The 24,816-nt window shown below is 46.3% G+C and overlaps 1 protein-coding gene across 2 annotated transcripts in view; it reads left to right on the top strand.

Moving 5' to 3' along the window:
• The window catches only part of zc2hc1a (zinc finger, C2HC-type containing 1A), a 138,056-nt gene that overhangs the window by 27,718 nt on the left and 85,522 nt on the right, over positions 1-24,816 (top strand). For both annotated transcript variants that reach the window (XM_085993211.1, XM_085993210.1), the window contains exons 4-5: positions 18,018-18,159; positions 23,797-23,939. In XM_085993211.1, coding sequence (XP_085849337.1) covers positions 18,018-18,159; positions 23,797-23,939 — 285 coding nt within the window. The remainder of the gene's footprint in view (positions 1-18,017; positions 18,160-23,796; positions 23,940-24,816) is intronic.

Below are 24,816 nucleotides of genomic sequence, written 5' to 3' on the forward strand. Positions count from 1 at the left end.
TGGTAAATGGGTGATGGGGAATATAATTTGCATTAGATATACGCAAACATTTGGCGCAGGTACAGAGAGGAGCAACAAGACTGATACCAAGTGAAAATGAGATGTGTATGAGGAAAGACTAGAGAAGTTCTACTGTCTAGAAAGAAGTCAAAGGGGAACATGATTGAAAGTTAAATGTAATGTAATGAAAAGTAAATTTAAAATAGATATTGTAAAGAACTCATTGATTATTTGGAATAATTTGTCAGAGAAGAGAGTAGAGGCAAAAAAAAGGGTTGAAAATGCAGCTGGGCAGTATAATGGGAGATTTTAAGGTAATGTAGGGATGAGCTTTGATGGGTCTTTTTTCATCCTTAATTTTTCTTATGACATTATTATTGGCCCAATTGTGTGAATGGTTGAGTAAGCAGTAGTTTACTGGGAGTAACCTAATATTTTGGGAGAAGGGAACATTGTTGACAACTGGAGTAGGTGAACAGGAAGAGTGCACAGATGTGAAAAGATAAGTGTAATCTAGAAGAACATGGGAACAGTAATAGGCCATTTAGTCCCTCGAGCCTGCTCTGCCATTCAGTGAGATCATGGCTGATCTGTGACCTACCTCCATATACCTGCCTTTGCTCCATATCCCTTAATATCTTTGGTTATCCCTGCATTACCCTAAATCTCCCATCATACTGTGCAGCTGCATTTTCAACATCCCTTTTTGCCTCTACTCTCTTCCTTTCTAGACAGTAGAAAGAAGCCAAACAAACGATTAGAAAAGTACAAACTAGAAGTAGAATTGGGAATGAAGACTGAGAACACGAAGATATACGCAAACTAGCTTTGTTGTTGCAGCCAGGCTTTTTTCAGTACTTTTTTTTTCTTGTATGAACAGCAATTTCCATGAACAGGCTAAACCTATTAAAACATCATCAAACCTCTTTTACTCTGTCATATTGAGTTAGCTTAGCTCGGATCTAAAAATTGACTCTCAATCATGTCATATTGCTTGCTGGAGAGCACGTAGGGATGTCCTCTGTCACCCTATCAGTTCAAAAGCTAGAAAATATAACTGGGCTCCTTTGCACAGGCTGTATTATTGTCTAGATTTACTTACAAATAAAATAAAATGATTCTCAAAAGTAGAAAATAGGCAAAAATACCATACTTGGTAATTTATAATTCATACAACCGAAATGACTGACTCCTCTTGGAAAAACGTTGGGGGGGAGAAAAGCAGTCGCTGGTGGTAAATGCGTTAGTCCCGATTGCTTAAACCATTAAAGATGGAGGGAAATGCTTAGCGTTCCCCCATATGATCAGTTTAAATAAAATATTTTAGTTTCAGAGAAAACTGTTTACAGAGTTCTTTGGAGTTCTGTAAACCTTCACCTTAGGCAGGCTGATTCGGGATGATGTAGGTAGGATGCTTCTTCGGCACATTCACTCAACAACAAAAAAATCCTTTGTCTGTTTCCCTGGTGGAGATTTCCCTTCTTGTTTCAACTATCTGATAAGCTCCTGGCTGGCTCACCAATTTGTAAGATCCCAGAGGGGACCTGTTTTCAAATGGTTTGAAGTTGACCCGTATTGGTGACTTTATTCAGCACAAGCAAGACTTAATACAATACAGTATTTGAGCAGCAATTTACAGAGTATAATTGAGACTTGTATTACCCTGCTATGCTCTGGGTAGAAGCGCGACTGTAAGTAGGCTGCACCCTGTGTTTCTTGTCTCTTGGGTGTCTCCTTGATTCCTCCTGTAATCTTCTACCCTTTGTGGCTGTCGAGACCCCCTTATACCTTCACTCGCATTCAAAACCTATGGAGTCTTACTGAACCAATCACTGGCTTACACCCAATTCCCCAAAATCCAATCATAAAGATACCTCTTATATCATCTGTTTTTGACCATTAAAACTCATATCTGGGATGGTCATGGCAACACAAAAGAACATGTCGCCATAGTAGAGATATTGCGCCCTTGATAGTCCTGTGAAAAGGCAAATGTTTTTAACTCATTGCCAGAGATCATAACATTCCAACACTGTTGCAGCTGCATCTGACCTTGGTTCCCATAGCTCGCTCCACTCTACTCATCCTTACTGTTGGCTAATATCCAACTTTCGATAATTCACCCAACAGCTTCCCTATTCGACGATAGCAGTCCTCTTTCTCACCCCAGGGTTCCAGCTTACTCGCAGACTTTTACATAGGTTACATGTCCTATATAATTTAGGTTATCACTGCATGCAATTGATGATTTTCTTACACACGATTATAAATCCATTACTGATGATTATAAAGATATTAATGAAAAGATAATAAAACAACTATTATAGAAATTAACTAATCCATGATAATCTTACTCCTGTGAGACAAACAAAGGAAGATCATAAGAAATGGGAGCAGAAGTAGGCCATTCGGCCCCTCGAGTCTGCTCCACCATTCAGAACTCTCCACTGGCTGGAGTCATACCTAGCACAAAGGAAGATGGTTAAGGTGATTGAAGGTCAATCACAACCCCAGGACATTGCTGCAGGAGTTCCTCAGGGCAGTGTCCTAGGCCCATCTTCAGCTGCTTCATCAATGACCTTCCCTCCAACATAAGGTCAGAAATGGGGATGTTCGCTGATGACTGCACAGTGTTCAGTGCCATTCACAACTCCTCAGATAATGATGCAGTCCATGCCCGCATGCAACAAGACCTGGACGACGTTCAGGCTTCGGCTTATAAGTGGCAGGTAACATTCGCGCCACAGAAGTGCCAGGCAATGACCATCTCCAACAAGCGAGAGTCTAAACACCGCCCCTTGACATTCAATGGCATTACCATCAGCGAATCCCCCACCATCAACATCCTGGGGGGGGGGGGGTCACCATTGACCAGAAACTTAACTGGACCAGCCACACACGTACTGTGGCAGCAAGAGCAGGTCAGAGGCTAGGTAAGTATTCTGTGGCGAGGGTCTCACCTCCTGACTCCCCAAAGCCTTTCTACCATCTACAAGGCACAAGTAAGGAGTGTGATGGAATACTCTCCACTTGCCTGGATGAGTGCAGCTCCAACAACACTCGAGAAGCTCCTCAGCATCCAGGACAAAGCAACCCGCTTGATTGGCACCCCCTCTACCACCTTAAACATCCACTCCCTCCACCACCGGTGTAATGTGGCTGCAGTGTGTACCATCTACAAAATGGACTGCAGCAACTCGCCAAGGCTTCTTCGGCAGCACCTCCCAAACCCGTGACCTCTTCCAACTAGAAGGACAAGGGCAGCAGACGCATGGGAACACCACCACCTCCAAGTTCCTCTCCAAGTCACACATCATCCTGACTTAGAAATATATCGCCGATCTTTCATCATCGTTGGGTCAAAATCCTGGAACTCCCTACCTAACAGCACTGTGGGAGTACCTTCACCACACGGACTGCAGCGGTTTAAGGCAGCGGCTCACCCACCTTCTCAAGGGCAAGTAGGGATGGGCAATAAACCTGGCCTTGCCAGCAACGCCCACATCCCATAAAAACAAATTTGAAAAAAAAATAAGATCATGGCTGATCTGATCTTGGCCTCAACTCCACTTTTCTGCCTGTTCCCCATAACCCTTGACTCCCCTGTAGTTCAAAAATCTGTCTATCTCAGCCTTGAATATATTCAATGACTCCGCCTCCACAGCTCTCTGGGGTAGAGAATTCCAAAGATTCACGACCCTCTGAGAGAAGAAATTCCTCCTCATCTCCGTCTTAAATGGGCGACCCCTTATTCTGAAATTATGCCCCCTCGTTCTAGATTCCCCCACGAGGGGAAACATCCTCTCCGCATCTACCCTGTCAAGCCCCCTCAGAATCTTGTCTGTTTCAATAAGATCCCCTCTCATTTTTCTAAACTCCAATGAGTATAGGTCCAACTTGCTCAACCTTTCCTCATAAGACAACCCCTTCATCCCAGGAATCAACCTAGTGAACCTTCACTGAACTGCCTCCAATGCAAGTATATCCCTCCTTAAATAAGGAGACCAAAACTATATGCAGTACTCTAGATGTCGGCTCACCAACGCCCTGTACAGTTGTAGCAAGACTTACCTACTTTTATACTCCAGCCCCCTTGCAATAAAGGCCAACATTCCATTTGCCTTCCTAATGACTTGCTGTTCCTGCATGCTAACTGGGTTACAGCTTACTCACAGACTTGTTCTGTGAAAGGGCTGTGCTGCAGGGATCTCCCTGGCTGGCATTACTCCCAGCACATCTGCTTCATTCAATCTGCATTAAATGGATGTTTCTTACTGAGGTGGTCTGTAAACCTTCTGAAACCAGAAGTTTTTTTTTTTGCTGATATCGGAAATATTTGCAGCTAAGTACTGATCTGTGTGGTTCTTTTGTGTAGAGCTGCCTTCATTATTTATTATTCATTATTTCTGTGGGAGGATTATTCCCTTGGAAATGTAAAGGTTTGCTGGCTATGAAAGTCGCCTCACATTTTTCAGAGAAATCAATGGCTTGTTGTGAATGACTTGAAAACAATTGTACCATTGATTTCTTTGCAAAATGTGAGGTGACTTTCCACATAGCCAGCAATCACTTGGAGGAGGCCATCCTCATCTATAGAGTAAGATGATCAAATAAAGTTAATTCAAATTTACAATAACAAATATATAATTAAGGCACTTTGGTTTCGCAATTGAGTTTCAATGGGATTCATATTTTTTTTCATATTAACTTTTTTAACCAATTTCCACTGGGTTGTTTTATAATGCATTATTTAACATAACTAATTAAAACATAGGGGACGATTTTCCCATTGGAGGTGGGTTTTGGTTTGGGTGGTGTTAGATCCGTGTGTTAATGGAGACACGGAATGCAGGAGTTGATTTAACAAGTGTTTACTGAACAAAGTCTGGAGGTGAACTAACAACACAAGACGCTACACAGGCTTATATACCCGAGTGGTCACTACTGGTACTACAGTATACAGGGGCTTCAAAAACATAGTTCCTCTTAAAGGTACATACACTACAATTCCTCCCCTTTTAGATAAATAGTACATAACATTTTAAGTAATCATTAAATAACATTTTTACAAGAACAATAATATACACATTTGCTGAAGTTAATCAATTACAAATTCAGTCTCTGGAGGCTTCCTGACTCGGTCCGGATAACGCCTCAGTGGTGTAGTAGGTTCTTTTGGCAAGGTCGATTCGGCTTCAATGCCAGTGTCGGGTTCATCGGGTTCCAGTATCACCGGATCGGAGGTAGATACTATGGGTATCTCTGCTTCATCACTAGGCGTATAGAGTTGTGGTGTAGGTTGTCCTTTTTCGGATGACTCTATGATCTGGTCAGCATGGCGCCTTATTATGCTTTCTCCAATGTCCACGGTATACATCAGTGGTCCTAGTCATGTGCAAATAGTTCCAGGCTGCCATTCCTCGGTACGGTAGTCCCGGGCAAAAACTGGTTGACCTATCTGGAAGGTTCTAGTTGGCCTTTCATTCATGCTTTGAAATTGCCGGTTCTCTACGTCCCTTCTGACGTTTGGCTTGACCAAATCCAGCCACATCATGGCGGGGGTTTGGTTTGTAACCACATGTATTGCATTCCTGTATGCAAACAAGAAGTTATCTACCTTGTGTTGTAGATTTATGTCTTCATTACCCATGGCCTTTATGGCCTTCTTGAAGGTCTGGACAAACCTTTCAGCCAATCCATTGGTGGCGGGATGGTATGGGGCGGACGTGTAGTGCTTAACCCCATTGTTCTTTAAGAACTTCCTGAATTCTTCGGATACAAATTGCGGTCCATTATCAGAACAGATCTGTTCAGGCAGCCCATTCCTGGCGAATATGGTCCTTAATACTGTGATGGTTTTTCCGTGGTGGTGGAGGACATCTTTATTACCTCCGGCCACTTGGAGTGTGCATCCACCGCGATTAAGAACATTGAGTCCATAAATGGACCAGCAAAGTCGATATGTACCCTTTGCCATGGAGATGAGGGCCACTCCCATGGATGTAGAGGGGCTTGTGGTGGGGCGTTTTGGACCTTCTGGCATCCTAGACAGCTCTTGGTCATTTCTTCGATGTCTCCATCGATACCTGGCCACCACACAAACGCTCTGGCTACGTTCTTCATTTTCACTCCACCCAGATGCCCCTCGTGAAGCTCCTTTAGCACTCTATCCTTGAGTTTGGGTGGAATCACCACTCTGGATCCACACATCAAGGTTCCTCGGCACACTGACAGCTGTTCTCTTCTTTGCGAGAATGCTGGCAACAGTGGTTCGCCATGTGCTGGCCATCCCTTCACCGTTAAATCGTAGACTCGTGAGAGAGTCGGGTCATTTCGCGTTTCCTTTTCAATGGTAGAATTTGTCACCGGTAGACATTCCACTATGGTCGAGTGGTAGGCGCGATAACCCGTCAGCATTCCCATGCTGTTTTGTTCCTTTGTACTCTATGTCATATTGGTGTGCTCCTAGGAAAAGGGACCACCTCTGTAGCCTTTGCGCTGTCATAATGGGAACGCCCTTTTTAGGGTTGAATATGGAGACGAGGGGTTGATGGTCAGTCAACAAGGTAAATTTTTGTCCGTGTAGGTAATGGTTGAATTTCTTCATCCCCCACACCAGGCTGAGTGCCTCCCTGTCGATCTGGACATAGTTATGCTCAGCTGAGTTTAATGAGCGTGACGCAAAAGCTATCGGCCGCTCCGAGCCACGCCGTAAGGGGATGCATCGCACGCCAGTCTGATTGGCAGTGATGGGTTGTAATGAGCCAACACTTCCCTGGATGTGATCAAGCCTTTGCATTTATGGAAGGCACGTTTACAGTCTTCGCTCCATTTCCAAACTACTCCCGTTTGCAGCAGTGCGTTAAGCGGGTGCAGAACCGTTGACAAGTTTGGTAAAAATTTATGATAGTAATTTACTAATCCCAGGAACGACCTTAATTGTGAGACATTTTCAGGCGCTGGGGCCTTTACGACCGCTTCAATTTTTTCAGGTGACTTATGCAACCCTTCTTCGTTAATGACATGGCCACAATATGATATTTGTTTCTGGAAAAATTCGCACTTGGGGCGATTTGCTCGTAGGCCCCGTTCTCTCAGCCTCGTGAGCACCTGCTCCAAGTTGGCAAGGTGCTCGTTGTCGTTTTCTCCTGTTACAAGGATGTCGTCTAGGTAGCATTGAGTCCCCGGAATCCCTTGCAGGACTTGCTCCATAGCTCTTTGCCAGATAGCCGGAGCTGATGCCACTCCGAAAACCAGTCAATTGTACTGGTACAGGCCTTTGTGTGTGTTTATCGTGAGATACTTTTTAGAGGCCTCCTCAACCTCCATCTGTAGATATGCCTGTGCTAAGTCAATTTTGGTGAAACGTTTCCCTCTGGATAGTGAGGCGAAAATATCTTCTATCCTCGGAAGAGGATACTGTACCGTGTGAAGAACCGGGTTTACAGTCACCTTGAAGTCCCCACAGATGCAAACTTTTCCCGGTTCATATTTATCATTATTCAACGTTTTCTTCATGACCGGGACGATGGGTGTTGCCCACTCGCTCCAATCTACCTTGGATAACACGCCTGCTTTTTCCAAATTCTCCAGCTCTGCCTCGACGGCTGGACGAGTTGTGTATGGCACCGGCCTTGCCTTAAAAAACTTGGGAATTGCCGCATCTTCCACTTTTATTGAGGCGGTGGCGCCTTTCAGGGTTCCTAGTCCCTGTTGAAACACTTCTTTGGCGTTAGCCAAGATTTCTTTTAATCGTCCAGGTATGACGTCATCATCATTTTTTTTCTTACTGGTCTCCGTCAGTGCCTGAATGGAGTGCCAGTCTAAACTTATCTTTCTGATCCACTCACGTCCCAACAACGGTGGACCACCATCTTGCAGAACGTATAAATACAACTTCTGTATTTCCTTGCCGTTGTATACAACAGGCACCCTTATTTTCCCTCTGAGGTATACTTTCTGCCCCGTATATGTCTTCAAGACAATGGATGTGTCTTTCAAAGGTATATGCGGAAATAGCCGCTCGTAATCCCGTTGACTCATGACGGTCAGAGCTGATCCTGTATCTAGCTCCATTTTGACTGGGAGCCCCGCTATCGTGAGGGTAACCCAAATGGTCTGGTAATCTTCTTTGGCAATTACATTATGTAATTTTGAGACAGCTTAGTCTCTTGTTTCCGGAGTCGCTATCGCTCTTCTGGTCTTCGGAGCTACTGTCCGTCATCATTTGTACCTTTCTGTACTTTTCCTTATTGACCTTTTTACTGTCAGCGGATTTCTTTCCAGATCTGCATACACGTGCAATGTGTCCCATCTTTCCGCATTGCCTGCATTCTTTGTCCTTGAACCAGCAGTCCTTCTGGTCATGGGTGGATCTGCCGCAGCGATAACATCTCTCGAAACCCTGTGTCATTTCATGGGTGCCGAAGTCCTGTGGCTTTTGCTGTATCTCTGCAGCTCCTCTTGCTGCTGCTTCGTATGATACAGCCACACTGAAAGCCTTGTCCAGTGTCAAATCTTTCTCGGAAAGTAGTCTTTTCTATGTTCCTTCGCTTAGGAGACCGCAGACGAATTTGTCTTGTAGAGAATCTGCCAGTCCTGCCCCGAATTGGCAGTGCTTTGACAGCTTTCGTAATTCGGTGAGGTAATCAGCGTTATTTTCATTCTTGTGCTGATTCCTCCTGAAGAATTTGAATCGTTCCGCTATCAGCAGCGGTGTTGGGTTTAAGTGCTCCTGTAAGGTATCAACAATCTCATTAAAATTCTTGTCCATCGGTTTGGCTGGAGTGATCAAGTTTCGTAACAGCCCGTATGTCCTTGCGCCCATCAGATTTAGAAGTACCGATGCCTTTTTATCATCCGCTACCTCATTCGCCTTGCAATATACCTCCACTCTTTCCACATATGTGGTCCAATCTTCTATATCACTATCGAAAGCAGTAATATTGCCAGTCTTCGGCATCTTGAAAATCTAAAATGGCGCTTCCGCGCTTTTCTTTCTTCCCCGCCGAGTTAAGATGGCGCCTCCCGCGCTTTCCCGCCGCTGCCAACGCTGTTCTCCGCGGTTCCCGTTGCGACCTGCAGCTTTTCGCGGTATTTCTATTTTTTTTATATATATCGCTTCAATATTCTCTCCGTAATTGAAGAACCGTTCCCGTCGTGGAGCAGACCCTCTGGGACTTTCCCCTCCCTCTGCTCGGTCCGAACGCTGGCCGCGCCCTGAGTGCTGCACCCTTTCTCTCTTTGCTTCTGCTTCCCAACTCGCTGCCCGGCCCCGTTGCAGAGCCACCCAATCGAGCTGTAGCCCGCCGCAGCCCAGGAAGGATCAGTGCACTACCTGCCACCAGCCCGTTTAGCTGGGGAAACCACAGACTGGAGACCAAGCCTGGCCCTCGTTTTCGAGTTTCTTTGAGTTATTTATTTATTTATTTTTCTTGCTTCTGGCTTCGACCTTCGTCTGAGGAATCGATCCCCTTGAGGTGCTGCCGAATTGCAGGTAAGTTCGTTTCTAACTCGTCGCCACTGTTAGATCTGTGTGTTAATGGAGACACGGAATGCAGGAGTTGATTTAACAAGTGTTTACTGAATATAGTTTGGAGGTGAACTAACAACACGACGCTACACAGGCTTATATACCCGAGTGGTCACTACTGGTACTACAGTATACAGGGGCTTCAAAAACATAGTTCCTCTTAAAGGTACATACACTACAGGTGGGTTCCAAACCTGCCTCCACTGATAGGTTGGAAAAAAATTGTGATTTTTTCCCCCCCCCCCTAAATGATTGGCCAGTTGATGTCAGAGGTGTGGGTTGTCCTTGGTCAATTAGTGTTTTGGGACTGAAACTCTCCTCTGCTGACAGCACTGTTCCAGCCTCATTTAAGGGCTGCTTGCTGCCTTGGATCATTCCACTGAATTTCTGTCAATGCTGCACCACCTGCAACATATTTTGAGAAACCACTGTGTCCAATTCCAAAGCAAGGGTCTCTCCGAGGTTCTCGGATGAAGCGCTGCAAATGTTGGTTGAGGGGGAGAGAGCCAGCAGGGAGGCGCTCTTCCCCTCATCTGGGAGGAAGAGGCCTCCCAAAGAAACCAAGGCTGTGTGGGTCCAGCTGGCAAGGGATATAACCTCTAGATCTGTGTGCAGATTGGGTGAATGTTTATGTGTATTGATGAAATGCCATCCCTGTTGGAAAGCATTAAAATGATTTGATGGCAACATGTTGGCGTGATGACATCTGTTCTTTCACCTTAGGCAGCTCCACATTGCGGGCTCTGCGACACTTGTGTGGTCAGGTTGGTGGCCAGAGTGAAAGGAGGCCAGAGAGTCATGTCCATTGTCTATCATGTGTTAAGATGGAGCCACAGACATGTGCCAACATGGGCAACCTATGCAAATCTGGCCAGGATAAGTGCATCACGGACAGCCATGTGCTCGCATGCTGCCGGTCGATAAACCAGCGCTCGCTCCTCCTCAGCCTCCTCATCATCCTCATCTGAGGAGGCCTGGAACTGAGCCACTTGCTCATCAGGAAGCCACGACGCTGTTCCATGTTGTGCAGTGCACAGCAGGCCACGACCATTCTGGAGACCCTGTATGGTGTATACTGCAGGGCTCCACCTGATCGGTCAAGGCATCAGAAGCGCATCTTCACCAGCCCAATGGTTTACTCGATGATGGACCTGGTCGAAGTATGGCTGGTATTGTAGCGCTCTTCAGCCTCGTTAGCTGGCCTCCTGATCGGCGTCATTAGCCACTTCTTCAGGGGGTAGCCTTTGTCACCAAAGAGCCATCCGTTAAATTGGTTTGGCAGATTGAAAAGTGGAGGAGCACAAGAATGCCGCAGGATGAAAGAGTCATGGCAACTACCACAGAACCTGGCGCAAACATGCAAAAACTCCTTGTGGTTACACACCAGCTGTATGTTGAGGGAGCGGAAGCCCTTGCGGTTGACAAAGATAGCAGGGTTGTGATGTGGTGCCCTAAGGGCCACGTGTGCAGTCTATGACGCCCTGCACCATTGGCAAGCCTGTCATATTTGCAAAGCCAACCGAATGCGCAGTTATACTTGCCTGATCACTTGAGAACTGGGAGATGCCACTGATGCCTGCTGATGATCTCTGGAAGGTGCCTGAGGCAAAGAAGTTGAGTGCGGTGGTGACTTTGACAGCCACTAGTAAGGGGTGTCCACCCGTTCCTCTGGGCACCAGGTCTTGCTGCAGCAGTCCGCAGATCTCTGACAACCTCTCGCGAAAGTCTCAGCCTCCTTTGCCACTGTTTCTCACTCATGTTGAGGTAGCTCATCCTCTGTCTGTAAGCCCTCTGTTGGGGTTATCTCCTGCGGCGAGGTGCCTCGATGCGCTGGCGCCTTCTGCCCTGTGCAGCATCAGGTGGCTGAGCGGGAGGTTTGGGCTCCTGCTGCTGAGCTGCCTGGTTCTGCTGCTGCCGTGAATGCTCCTCATCTGAATCTGAGGTCCATGGTGCAAGGAAACGAATGGTTCCCTTGCTGCTTGCAGATGCCTCCATTGGGGAAACGCTCATTCCAAGCGGGGAGAAGGTCTTCCAAGGAGGTCCCACAGTTGATAGATACAAACTGCAGCACCTCCGACTTCGGAAGGCCTGCTAAAAGTGCTGAAAGACCTTTTTAAAGCAAAGTTCTGCCAACTGGATCTAATCCCTGATGAAAGCTCCGTTTTAATGGTGGAGCTGCAACTGTGAGGAGGCCACCCACTTGTCAACCCGCCAGGTTTAGCTGGCGTGGTTTAGGAGGGTCGTGAAACATGCTGAAAATGTTGAAAAATAACGAGGGCCTCTCAAAATAGAATTAGATTTTATTTTTTTCTTCCTGAGCCTTACAGATGAAAGCTGAACTTCATTTTAAAAAGTTACATTTTTGACATTTTTACATGAATTATGATACTCTTCCATTTTTTTAAATGTAAGATTTGTCTGTCGAACACTGAAATTGTCCTTGTCCACCTTGAGCCTGTTGTTGGCCACTTATGCCTTCTCTCTCTCTGCTCCTGCTGCTCCACACGCTGCTCCGGCCATTCTTTTGCAGCAACAGTCTTTACTGCGTCACTGCTCATTTTCTCAGAGCAACTGTGCTTGTTGGGTTAACTTTTCTTTAAATAATTTTTTTAAACAAATACATTTTGTTCGAGACTGATGGAAAAATAATTCTATTATCTAGCTAACTTAAATGCTACTGATGCATCTTGGAAGTTTTGTACAATACTCAGTCTGCAAGATCTACCTTCACTTAAAAGTCACCGTTCTGGGCAAAAATATCAAGTTCAACCCTAGGTTTTTGTGAGAGGCTGATGCCTTTAAGTAAAACTTGAATCAAGGTATCAAAATACATAGAAACAATTTAGTGAATATATTTAATTGTGATTGTGATATTGGAATTTTGTTTTTGTTTTTTTATTTTCTTTTTAACTTTATGGAGGACGTTAGAAATGTCCTGAGGAAAAATGGCAGAGAAGAGTATTTTTTCAAAAAATTGTTTTCAAATTGATTGGTTTATCAGCAATCCAGGGCAGTTGACATTGTTTCCCATTATGAAATGTTGACATTGTGGCGGAGCCACCAAGGGTCTCAGAACAATTGGTAATAATCCCTTTAACTAGTGTAGTGCAACCGCGGACTGCACCTTTAAACTGCCTGTTAACTACTGTATTGTGTTTTCCTGCACTCGACGTGATGACGCCGATCACGTGACCACCAGTGGCGCGAAGAACGCGATGACGTCATGACGTCAGCTTCCAGAATCTTCTGGTAGTCGTCGAGTGTCCAGCAAGCTGTATAGACCTGTGTACCGTTTCTCCTGTAGTTTCCCTGTTAACTTCGTTGTTCATTAAAACCTGTTGATTTGATTCATCGAGTCGAATACCTTATTCAGATAGGAACCTCCGTTCCTACATTGGTGACCCCGATCTCGTCGGACAACTTTCGTCGAGGATGAACACGAACGCCGTCGCCCTTAAACTGCCGCAGTTCTGGGAACAGCAGCCAGCAGCATGGTTTTTCCAGGCAGAAGCACAGTTCGCTCTCCGGGAGGTCACAGCGGATGCGACCCGTTATTATTACGTGGTTGCTGCTCTCGACAGTGCCACGGCCTCGCGGGTCGTCAGCATCCTTGGAAGCCCACCGGAGGAGGGCAAGTACGAAGCGCTTAAAGCCCGTTTGCTACAGGTATTTGATCTTAATAAGTCGGAGCGGGCACGCAAGCTTATTTCCATGCCCGGCCTCGGGGACTCAAAACCGTCAGAGCTGATGAGTCAAATGCTCACGCTGTTGGGCACAGAACCCCAATGCTTTTTATTCCGTGAGCTTTTCCTCTGCCAGCTACCCGAACCGGTTCAGGCGGCATTGGCCAACACTGCCATCACAGACGGTGCTGAACTCGCTGCAGAGGCAGACAAGATATTTACGGTTACTCAGCAATGTTGTGCAGCCACGAGGCGCCTTTCCCCCACGCGAGCGAAGCCCAGCCCTCCCCCAGCAGGATGGTGCGTGTACCACGCCCGTTTTGGCGCCAAAGCTCGATGCTGCCGGCCTCCTTGCAGTTTCCCTCAAGAAAAAAAAAACTCCAACAAGCCCGCGTCCTACCAGACAGACGACAAGGTTTAGAAAGCACAGCAAGTTAGCTATGGCGGCGGGCTCAGCGGGCAAACTCATTTACGTTACGGATTCCGTTACGGGCTGACAATTCCTGTGCGACACTGGTTCCCAGTGCAGCATCCTCCCTGCTTCAAAGCTGGACCTACTATCCGGCGGCCAGGGGCCTTCCCTCGTGGCAGTAAATGGCGCTGCCATGCGTACGTTCGGGAAACGGACGGTAAACTTAACCTTCGCCGGTCAGCGTTTTGTCTGCGACTTCATTACAGCTAAGGTCTCACAGGCCATCCTGGGTGCTGATTTTTTCTGTGCAAATGGTCTGCTGGTCGACGTCCAACACTGCCGACTCATTAATGCGTCCACTTTCCACGCAGTGCCCTGCCACCGCAGCACCGCCGTGTCCTGGTCGGCGGCCTGTGTGGTTCCGTCACAAGATGGGTTTACGCGCCTGCTCGGCGAATTCCCGGAGCTCACCAGGCCTACTTTTTCGGCTGCAAGCACACGGCACGGGGTGGAGCACCATATCTCCACGACCGGAGCACCCGTTTACGCTCGGGCGCGGCGATTAGAAGCCGGCAAGCTGGCAGCCGCAAAGGCTGAGTTCCAGACCATGGCGCGCCTCGGGATCATCCGGCGTTCGGACAGCCCTTGGTCCTCCCCACTGCATATAGTACCCAAACTGTTGAAACGGATTCTTTTGCCCTCAATCTGGTTCAGTACAAACACTGAGTCGAATACTGGTTGAGTTCAACAGTTGTTTTATTCTGTTGTCCCGGGAGACTTACTCTGATACAGCACAGTTCTGACTCCAGCAGAGTCTCGACAGGTTCCACCAGAGCAAGTAATCTTTCATACAGTGGGTCACATTATTATACTTTACTTTTGAAAAGACATTAACACATCGTACATTCTACACCAATCCCGAGCGAGGCACGTACACAGTTTAAAGTGATTTCCTGGCCTGGCAGTTTGAAATAAAGAAGTCACAGTTCACTGAATGGTTTATAATATAGAAAATATGCAGGTAATGGTTTCACGATCACCTAATCATTATGGTAATGCATGGTAATGTGTTTTCGGATCGCCTATTGTCAGTATACCCTTTGCACTCCACCCTACATTGTTCCACCAGCAAGGTGTGACATCGTGGGTGCCAGCCATATTAGCATTTTACTTCCTGCTGCCTTCAGTTTCTTGAATTAACATGATCATCTCTCACAATATGCAAGTGACTCAGCGATGTCGACATTGCACCACCATTTTAGGCTAACAGGATCCTCCATTTTAGATTGACAGGGTCCTTGGCCATGCGAAGCGAGTTGTTACCCTATTTTTGCATTCTATATCCTCAAAACCAGGCGGCGGATGGCGACCTTGCGGGGATTACAGACGCTTAAACGACACCGGACAGGTATCCTATTCCCCACATCCAAGATTTTTCGGCACATCTGGCTGGCAACGCTATATTTTCCAAAGTGGATCTCGTTCGTGGATATCACCAAGTTCCGGTGCACCCTCCAGACGTCCCCAAAACGGCAGTCATCACTCCGTTCGGCCTTTTCGAGTTCCTCCGCATGCCATTCGGTCTAAAAAACGCAGCGCAAGCATTCCAGCGGTTGATGGACTCTGTCTTACGGGACCTGCCCTTCATTTTTGTATATTTGGACAACATCCTAATAGCCAGCAAGGATACGACAGCTCACATGGCCCATTTACGTACACTTTTCGCCCGACTCAGCCAACACGGCCTTATTGTCAATCCGGCTAAATGCACATTTGGAGTATCCAGCATTGATTTCCTGGGACACAGGATTACCCCAGAAGGCGTCGTCCCGCTAGCCACCAAGGTAGAGGCAGTTACCGCATTCCCGCGGCCTCACACGGTCAAACCCTTACAAGAGTTCTTGGGGATGGTAAATTTTTATCATCGCCTTGTCCCCAAGGCGGCCCGGTTAATGCAACCTCTGTACGAAGCACTAAAAGGGAAGTCGGGCAAGGATGTTCTCACTTGGACACCGCAAATGGACCAGGCATTCCGCGATACCAAGGCGGCGTTGGCGGATGCAATTATGCTAGCACACCCACTCCCGGGCGCGACTGTTGCCCTCACTACGGATGCCTCCGACTACGCCATCGGAGCGGTTCAAGAGCAGTGGGTCGACGGGGGTTGGCAGCCGTTAGCCTTTTTCAGCCGCCAACTGCGCAAGAACGAGCGAAAGTATAGCACTTTTGACAGAGTTGCTAGCCCTGTTTTTGGCCATCCGGCATTTCCGTTTCCTGCTAGAAGGCCGTCCGTTCACTGCATTCGTGGACCACAAGCCGCTCGCCATGGCCAAAACGGCAGAACCTTGGTCAGCTCGGCAGCAGCGCCACCTCACGTTTATATCCGAATTCACAATGGATTTGCAGCACGTGTCAGGCAAGGATAATCTCGTGGCAGATTGCCTTTCCCGGGTTCCAGTCCAGGCAGTCCACCTGGGCATCGATTTCGTTGGACTGGCAGAGGATCAACTGGCAGACCCAGAGGTACAAGCGTTTAGGACCACGCCTTCCAGTTGGCAGGTTGCAGACGTGCCGTTTCAAGCAGCAGGAACCACGCTCTTGTGCGACACATCCATGGGAGTGCCCCGGCCCATTGTGCTGGTCGAATGGCGCAATAAGGTATTCCAGGCAATTCACGGGTTATCTCACCCAGGGATGCGGGCTTCTCAACGGCTACTGTCCCGCAAATTCGTTTGGAAAGGCATGCATTTGGACGTCCGGGACTGGACAAACAATTGCGTCGATTGTCAAAAATCCAAAGTCAACCGTCACGTCAAGGCTCCGGTGGCCAACTTCCCAGTGCCTGAACGCCGTTTCGACCACGTTCACGTGGATTTAGTAGGTCCCCTTCCCGGGTCGCGTGCATTCACACACCTCCTGACGGTGGTAGACCGGACCACCAGGTGGCCAGAGGCGATTCCCTTGGCCGCTACCACCGCAGCAGACGTCGCCAGGGCATTTCTTTCGTCGTGGGTGGCTCGGTTTGGGGTGCCATCGGACATCTCCTCGGACCGCGGTCCGCAATTCACATCAGAGCTGTGGAACGCAGTGGCACAAGGCCTGGGTACCAAGCTGCACCGTACCACAGCATACCATCCGCAGGCGAATGGCCTGTGCGAAAGGTTCCATCGGTCTCTCAAAGCGTCCCTCCGTGCCAGCTTGAGGGGACCCAACTGGGTGGACAGGCTCCCATGGGTGATGCTAGGCCTCCGGACAGCACCAAAGGAGGATCTTCAGTCTTCATCGGCTGAGCTGGTTTATGGCCAGACACTCAGAGTACCAGGTGACTTTCTCCCTCCACACACCGAACCATGGTCTGCGGCTCAACAGCTCCTACTTCATCAGGAGGCGGCTAGGAATTTCCTGCCCATCCCAACCTCGCACCATGACCTGCAGAGGCCTCACGTCCCGACAGAGCTCATGAGTTCGGACTATGTCTTTATTCGACAAGACGGTCACAGAGACCCACTCAAGCCACCGTATACCGGACCTTTTCGTGTCATCGCATCAGGGGAAAAGTTTTTCACTGTCGAAGTCTGTGGAAAGTCTGATACCGTCTCTATCGACCGGCTCAAACCAGCCCACCTGGATCGGAGTGAGCCTGTCGTGGCTGCCCAACCGCCTCGCCGCGGCCGACTGCCGTTAGCCGCCAGACCAGCCGTGCACCAGCCCACCGTCGAACAGCCCGATTCGGCCTCTGATACGCCTGCACCTCTGACTACCGTTTCTGCCTCGCCCGAGACGCCGCTTCTGCCGCAATCCGGCACTGGTCCTTCCACTAATGCCCTGTTTCCGCTGCCTGAATTTCGTCGCCGTTCGGCCAGGATCATTAAGCCTCCTACTCGGTTGACAATGTCCGTTAAAGTGGATTCTGGGGGGGTGCCTGTGGCGGAGCCACCAAGGGTCTCAGAACAATTGGTAATAATCCCTTTAACTACAGTGTAGTGCAACCGCGGACTGCACCTTTAAACTGCCTGTTAACTGTACTGTATTGTGTTTTCCTGCACTCCACGTGATGACGTCATGACGCCGATCACGTGACCACCAGTGGCGCGAAGAACGCCATGACGTCAGCTTCCAGAATCTTCTGGTAGTCGTCGAGTGTCCAGCAAGCTGTATAGACCTGTGTACCGTTTCTCCTGTAGTTTCCCTGTTAACTTTGTTCATTAAAACCTGTTGATTTGATTCATCGAGTCGAATACCTTATTCAGATAGGAACCTCCGTTCCTACAATATTTCCATTGTGACATGTTGACATACCGGTTTTCTATTATAAAGCGTGACACAGGAAGTAAGGATGATGTATGCAGGATGTGTGTTACTTACTATGTTATTTCAATTTGATATTTAGCCTGCACCTCCCAAAAAACCCTCAAACTGGAGAAGAAAACATGAAAATTTTATTGCTGCCATCAGAGCAGCCAAACAGGTTGCTGAAACAACGAAGGAAGGGGGATCCCCACCACCACCTCCTCCACCTTTATATGATCCAGGTATGGCATGCACAAGTAGGATGTTCTCTTTAGTTTGAAGAAGACTTCATAATTTATATTCAAATAAAAAATCCATAATCTTACATTATTTGGTCAGCAGTATTACCATATTGTCGCCTGTTCTAATTTCAGTAAGTGGGTAAATCCAAATGGTGGAATGTTGGCACATTTAGAATGTTTTTCGCTCCACAGGTGCTGCGTGTGCTGCTGAGTGTTTCCAGCGTTTTCTATTTATTTCCGATTTCCAGCATCTGCAATATTTTGCCTTTGTTGCACCATTTAAATGACTGTGCTTGTGTTCAGTACCTGCAAAATATTTGAAAATGCTAAAATTACTCTGTTTGGACTTATTCACTTATGCATATCTTCTTTGTTAAAATCTATATTTATCAAAATAGCAGACTTAATGCTGGAGGAACATAGGAGCAGGAGTAGGCCATTCGGCTCCTCGAGCCTGCTCCGCCATTTAATGAGATCATGGCTGATCATCCAAATTCAGTACCCGGTCCCTTCTTTCTCCCCATACCCCTTGATCCCTTTAGCCCTAAGAAATATATCCAACTCCTTCTTGAATATATTTAATGTATTGGCCTCTACTGCCTTCTGTGGTACAGAATTGCACAAGTTCACCACTCTCTGGGTGAAGAAATTCCTCCTCATTTCTGTCCTAAATGGCCTACCCCTTATCTTTAGACTGTGACCCCTGGTTCTGGACTCCCCGACCATCGGGAACATCCTTCCTGCATCTAGTCTGTCCAGTCCTGTCAGAATTTTATAAGTTTCAATGAGATCCCCTCTCATTTTTCTAAACTCCAGCGAGTACAAGCCCAATCGTCCCAATCTCTCCTCATACGTCATTCCTGTCATCCCAGGTATCAGCCTGGTGAATCTTCGCTGACCTCCTTCCATGGCAAGAACATCCTTCCTCAGATAAGGCGACCAAAACTGCATACAATACTCGAGATGTGGTCTCACCGAGGCCCTGTACAACTGCAGCAAGACATCCTTGTTCCTGTACTCAAACCCTCTCGCTACGAAGGCCAACATACCATTTGCCTTCTTAACCGCCTGCTGCACCTGCATGCTTACCTTCAGCGACTGGTGCACAAGGACACCCAGGTCTCGTTGCACTTCCCCTTCTCCCAATCTATTGCCATTCAGATAATAATCTGCCTTCCTGTTTTTGCCACCAAAGTGGATAATCTCGCATTTATCCACGTTATATTACATCTGCCCAATCACCCAACCTGTCCAAATCATCCTGTAGTTTCTCGGCATCCTCCTCACGGCACACACGCCCACCCAGCTTTGTGTCGTCTGCAAATTTGGAGATATTACATCTAGTTCCCTTGTCTAGATCATTAATATATATTGTGAATAGCTGGGGTCCAAGGACCGATCCCTGCGGTACCCCACAAGTCACTGCCTGCCATTCGGAAAAAGACCCGTTTATTCCAACTCTTTGCTTTCTGTCTGCCAACCAGTTCTCTATCCAAGTCAATACGTTGCCCCCAATCCCATGTGCCTTAACATTACACACTAATCTCTTATGCGGGACCTTATCGAAAGCCTTCTGAAAGTCCCTTATCTATTTTACTAGTTACATCCTCAAAAAAGTCCAGTAGCTTAGTCAAGCATGATTTACCTTTTGTAAACCCATGTTGATTTTGTCCGATCCTGTCACTGTTTTCCAAGTGCTCTGCTATTACATCTTTTATAATGGACTCTAGCATTTTCTCCACTACTGATGTCAGGCTTACCGGTCTGTAATTCCCCGTTTTCTCTCTACCACCTTTTTTGAATAGTGGGGTAACATTAGCTACCCTCCAATCCATGGGTACTGTTCCAGATTCTATTGAATGTTGGACGATGATCAGCAATGCATCTACTATTTCTAGGGCCACTTCCTTAAGTACCCTAGGATGTAGATTATCGGCCTTCAATCCCATCAATTTCCCCAACTCCATTTCCCTACAAATACTGATTTATTTCAGTTCCTCCCTTTCATCAGACCCTATGTTCCCCGACATCTCTGGGAGGTTATTTGTGTCCTCCTTTGTGAAGACAGAACCAAAATATGTATTTAATTGGTCTGCCATTTCTTTGTTCCCCATTATAAATTCCCCTGATTCTGACTGCAAGGGACCTATGCTTGACTTCACCAATCTTTTTCTCTTCACATATCTATAAAAGCTTTTACAGTCAGTTTTTATGTTCCCTGAAAGCTTACTCTCATATTCTATTTTCCTTTTCTTAATTAATCCCTTTGACCTCCTTTGTTGAATGCTAAACTGCCTCCCAATCCTCAGGTTTACTGCTTTTTCTGGCCAATTTATATGTCCTCTCCTTGGATCTTATGCTATCCCTAATTTCCCTTGTTAGCCACGGTTGAGTCACCTTTTTTGTTTTATTTTTATGCCAAACAGGGATGAACAAATCCATGCGGTCTTTGAATGTTTGCCATTGCCTATCCACCATCAACCCTTTGAGTGACATTCCCCAATCAATCCTACCCAACTCGCGCCTCAGACCATCGTAGTTTCCTTTATTTAAATTCAGGACCCTAGTCTCTGAGTCAACTACTTCATTCTCCATCTTAATGAAGAATTCTATCATATTATGATCGCTCCGACCCAAGGGGCCTCGTACAACAAGATTGCTAATTAATCCTTTCTCGTTACATAATACCCAGTGTAAGATGGCCTGATCTCTGGTTGGTTCCTCGACATATTGGTCCAGGAAACCATCCCGTAAACACTCCAGGAATTCCTCCTCCACAGTATTGTTACTAATTTGGTTAGCCCAATCTATATAGATTAAAGTCATCCATGATGACTGCTGTGCCCTTATTGCACGCTTCTCTAATTTCCCTTTTAATGCCATCCCCAACCTCCGCCTTACTGTTTGGAGGTCTATATACCACTCCCACTAATGTTTTCTGCCCCTTGGTATTTCTCAGTTCTACCCATACAGATTCCACATCATCAGAGCTAATATCCTTCCTTACAGTTGTGTTAATCCCTTCTTTAACCAGCAATGCCACCCCACCTCCCTTTCCTTTTTGCCTATTTTTCCTGAATATTGAATACCCCTGGATGTTGAGTTCGCAGCCTTGGCCACCCTGGAGCCATGTTTCCGTAATCCCAATCAAATCATAGTCATTTACCTCTATTTGCGCAGCTAATTCATCCACCTTATTACGAATGCTCCTCGCATTAAGAGACAAAACCTTCAGGCTTGTTTTTTTAACGCTCTTAGACCTATTAGAATTATTATTTACTGTGACCATGTTTGATTTAAACCGTTGATTTCTCTGCCACTTTTGTTTTTCTCCTTCCTAGTTTTTGCTTTTATCCTTGTTTCCCTTTCCTCTGTCCCCCTGCTCAGGTTCCCAACCCCCTGCCATTTTAGTTTAAACCCTCCCCCAGAGCACTAGCAATCACTCCCCCTAGGACATCACTGCCCTGCCCAGGTGCAAACCATATCCTAAATTTTGTAGTGCAATTTTATATTGGGTCTTATGAAACTCGCACTTTCATTACAGAATATCCTTATTACTGTAACCAGCTTTTTAAATGTATGGTGATTTTCCTTGCAAATACACTAATTTTAAGTTAACTTACATTTCTATAGCACTCACTACATGCAAAAATGTCAATGTTTTACAGAGCAGTAGATAATGAGTGGATGTTGGGGTCGAAGGGGTAGAGGATCAGGAGGACACACAAGCATGTTTAATGAGGAGGGTATTAAGGAGGCTTTTGAAAGCAGGAAGGGTGGTGGCAAGGCCGAGGTACTGAGGAAGGGAATTCTAGATGGCGGGGATAATGTGGCTGAAGGATTGTCACCAGTGGTGGAGCAGGCGAAGGAAGCAAGAAATAGGTCAGTCTTGGAGGAGTGATAATTTGAAGGTGCGAATAAGAATCTTAAATCAATTCACAGGGCACAGGAAGCCAGTGGAGCTTGGCGAGGACGGGAGTGATCGGGATGCCTGTGAGGACATTGGATTCTGGCCGTGATCTTCTAGATGACTTGTAGTTGATAAATGTTAGCAGCAGGGAGGATGGGAAAGAGGCTCGTGATATTTTAGAAGTGAAAGAAAGTGGCATTTGGTGATGTATTGGACATGGGGTAGGAAACTGAACTTTGGGGTTGAGCAATATACTTGGATTCCAAATTGCTAGACTAAGCCTGAGTTGGAAGCTGGGGAAGAAGATGGAGTCGAGGCTGGAGACGCAGAGGTGTTTGGTTGAGCTGAAGAGGATGGCTTCAGTTTTGCTGACTTTAAGCTGGAGGAAGTTTTGGCTCATGCAAATTTAATGCCAGATTGATAGTTGAAGATGCTGGTTATTGGAGGGGACGATGAGGTAAATTTGGGAGTCATTAGCATATGTGTGAAAGCTGACTCAATTCTTCCAGATAACATTGTTAAATGTAGTCCCCTTTTCATTTAATCTATAGTTGTATTGAGTGCACCTTGCCTTGGATACTTTTGGAATTAGTTCCTTATGGCCATCCTACCGGTTTGCTGGATGTACTGCAGCTATATCTTCTTGTGCCCTGCATTGTTTTCTGCCACTGTTTAGCGAAAGCTTAAAAACTTTTTCAAAGCATCTCTGCATTATATTTGCTGTCATTCGGTTTGTACTAGTAAAACATTTTGTCCAGATGGCAATTCATTTGGTTTTTAATTATGTTTCAGCCTTGTAATTATTCTTGGTTCACCATGCAAGTGCAGTACCTATTACAGAAAATTATGGTACATCGGTACAAGCAGTCTGTTATATTTTGCCCTTATGTTCAGTCATTTTTATCTGGGGGAAAAATAACGTGTAAACAATGTGGTATTTTAGTTAGCTAAGCAAATTTATCTTTTAACATATTGCATACATTTCATGCAGACCAGCCCCACAAATATTGAGGCTACAAGAGCAGGTCAGAGGCTGAGTATTCTGTGGTGAGTGACTCACCACCTGACTCCCCAAAATCTTTCCACCATCTAAAGGAATGTGATGAAATACTCTCCACTTGCCTGGATGAATGCAGCTCCAACAACACTCAAGAGGCTTAATACCATGCAGGACAAAGCAGCCTGCTTGATTGGCATCCCATCCACCACCTTATACATTCACTGCCTCAACCACTGGCACACCGTGGCTAAAGTGTGTACCATCTACAAGATGCACTGCAACAACTCGCCAAGGCTTTTTCGACAGCACCTCCCAAACCTGCGACCTCTACTGTCTAGAAGGACAAGGCACATTGGAACACCACCACCTCGAAGTTCCCCTCCAAGTCACACACCATCCTGACTTGGGAATATATCGCCGTTCCTTCATCGTCGCTGGGTCAAAATCCTGGAACTTCCTACCTAACAGCACTGTGGGAGTGCCTTCACCACACAGACTGCAGCGGTTCAAGAAGGCAGCTCACCACCACCTTCTCGAGCAATTAGGGATAGGCAATAAATGCTGGCCTTGCCTGCAATGCCCACATCCCATGAATGAGTACATTTAAAAAAGAGAAACATCATTAGCTTTAATTTCACACCTGAAAAGTTTACAGGAATATAATTATCTGTATTGACAAATAAGAATCTCAGTTCTCTTAATGCATTTATCAAATTTCTTTTTTTAGATTACATCCAGTGCCAATATTGCCAGAGAAGATTTAATGAGAATGCTGCAGACAGACACATTTCTTTCTGCAAAGAACAGGCTGCCCGTATTGCTAAAACCAAACATGCTGGTGTCAAAGGAAAACAAAGCTCTCCAACACAAGTAAAGCACGCATTATGTTTTGTTTACTGATGATGCAGTTCCTCTTGGTAGATTTTCGGAATATGGAAAATGCTTATTTGGATATCACAAACGCAGTTACTAATAGCCCATATTTTGCGGTCAGCGGTGAACAAGCATGCTCACTGTTCATTACACTTATATTTGCCCACAGAATTTCTGTAGGCTTTTATGCTGCGATTTGCAGTTATCAGACCGCCAAAGCAGCGCGGCGCCGTCTACAGGGGACCTGGGACCTGTGTGAACATGGCAAGCAACAGCGTGTCTCTTCAACCAATCAGACTGAATCATCCTTACTGAGACACGCAGTCTAAATATTTAATTCAATGTAAAATCATGTGCAGAAAGCAAAAAAAAGAGGGAAAGAAAGATGGGATTAAGAGTAATGAGACAGAAAAAGTTTTTAAAAATTAATTTTTAGGAAGAAAGACAGACTTGTATTTATATGGCGTCTTTCATGGCCACTGGACGTCCCAAAGCGTTTTACAGCCAATGAAGTACTTCACTGTTTAAAAATCTCCGACAATAATAAAAATCTGATGAATGAGACTCCATATTTGTAAAAGTTAAATTCAGTGCCAGAGAGGTTGCTTAGCAGTAATTAAGACTTATCATGTCGTTAAAAATTCACTTACACTTGACTGGACGAGCCATAACTTTTTCTGGCATGTTTAGTGAGTATCTAGTGAGTAAGTACCGCAACTTCACGCCCTTCATGTGTTTGAATGCCAAGTCTCTGGCTGAGATGCCGCTGTAATGAAGCTTGTGGAGGAGCAGGATGTGTGCGGATGCCAGAAGTTGCTGTCCAATTTACTCCTTAATAATGTAGAGCATGATAGCCTCATCATTATTCTTGGCG

Source organism: Somniosus microcephalus, chromosome 7, assembly GCF_052327205.1.
Source record: "Somniosus microcephalus isolate GS21.2 chromosome 7, FLI_Smic_1.0, whole genome shotgun sequence".
NCBI lineage: Eukaryota > Metazoa > Chordata > Chondrichthyes > Squaliformes > Somniosidae > Somniosus > Somniosus microcephalus.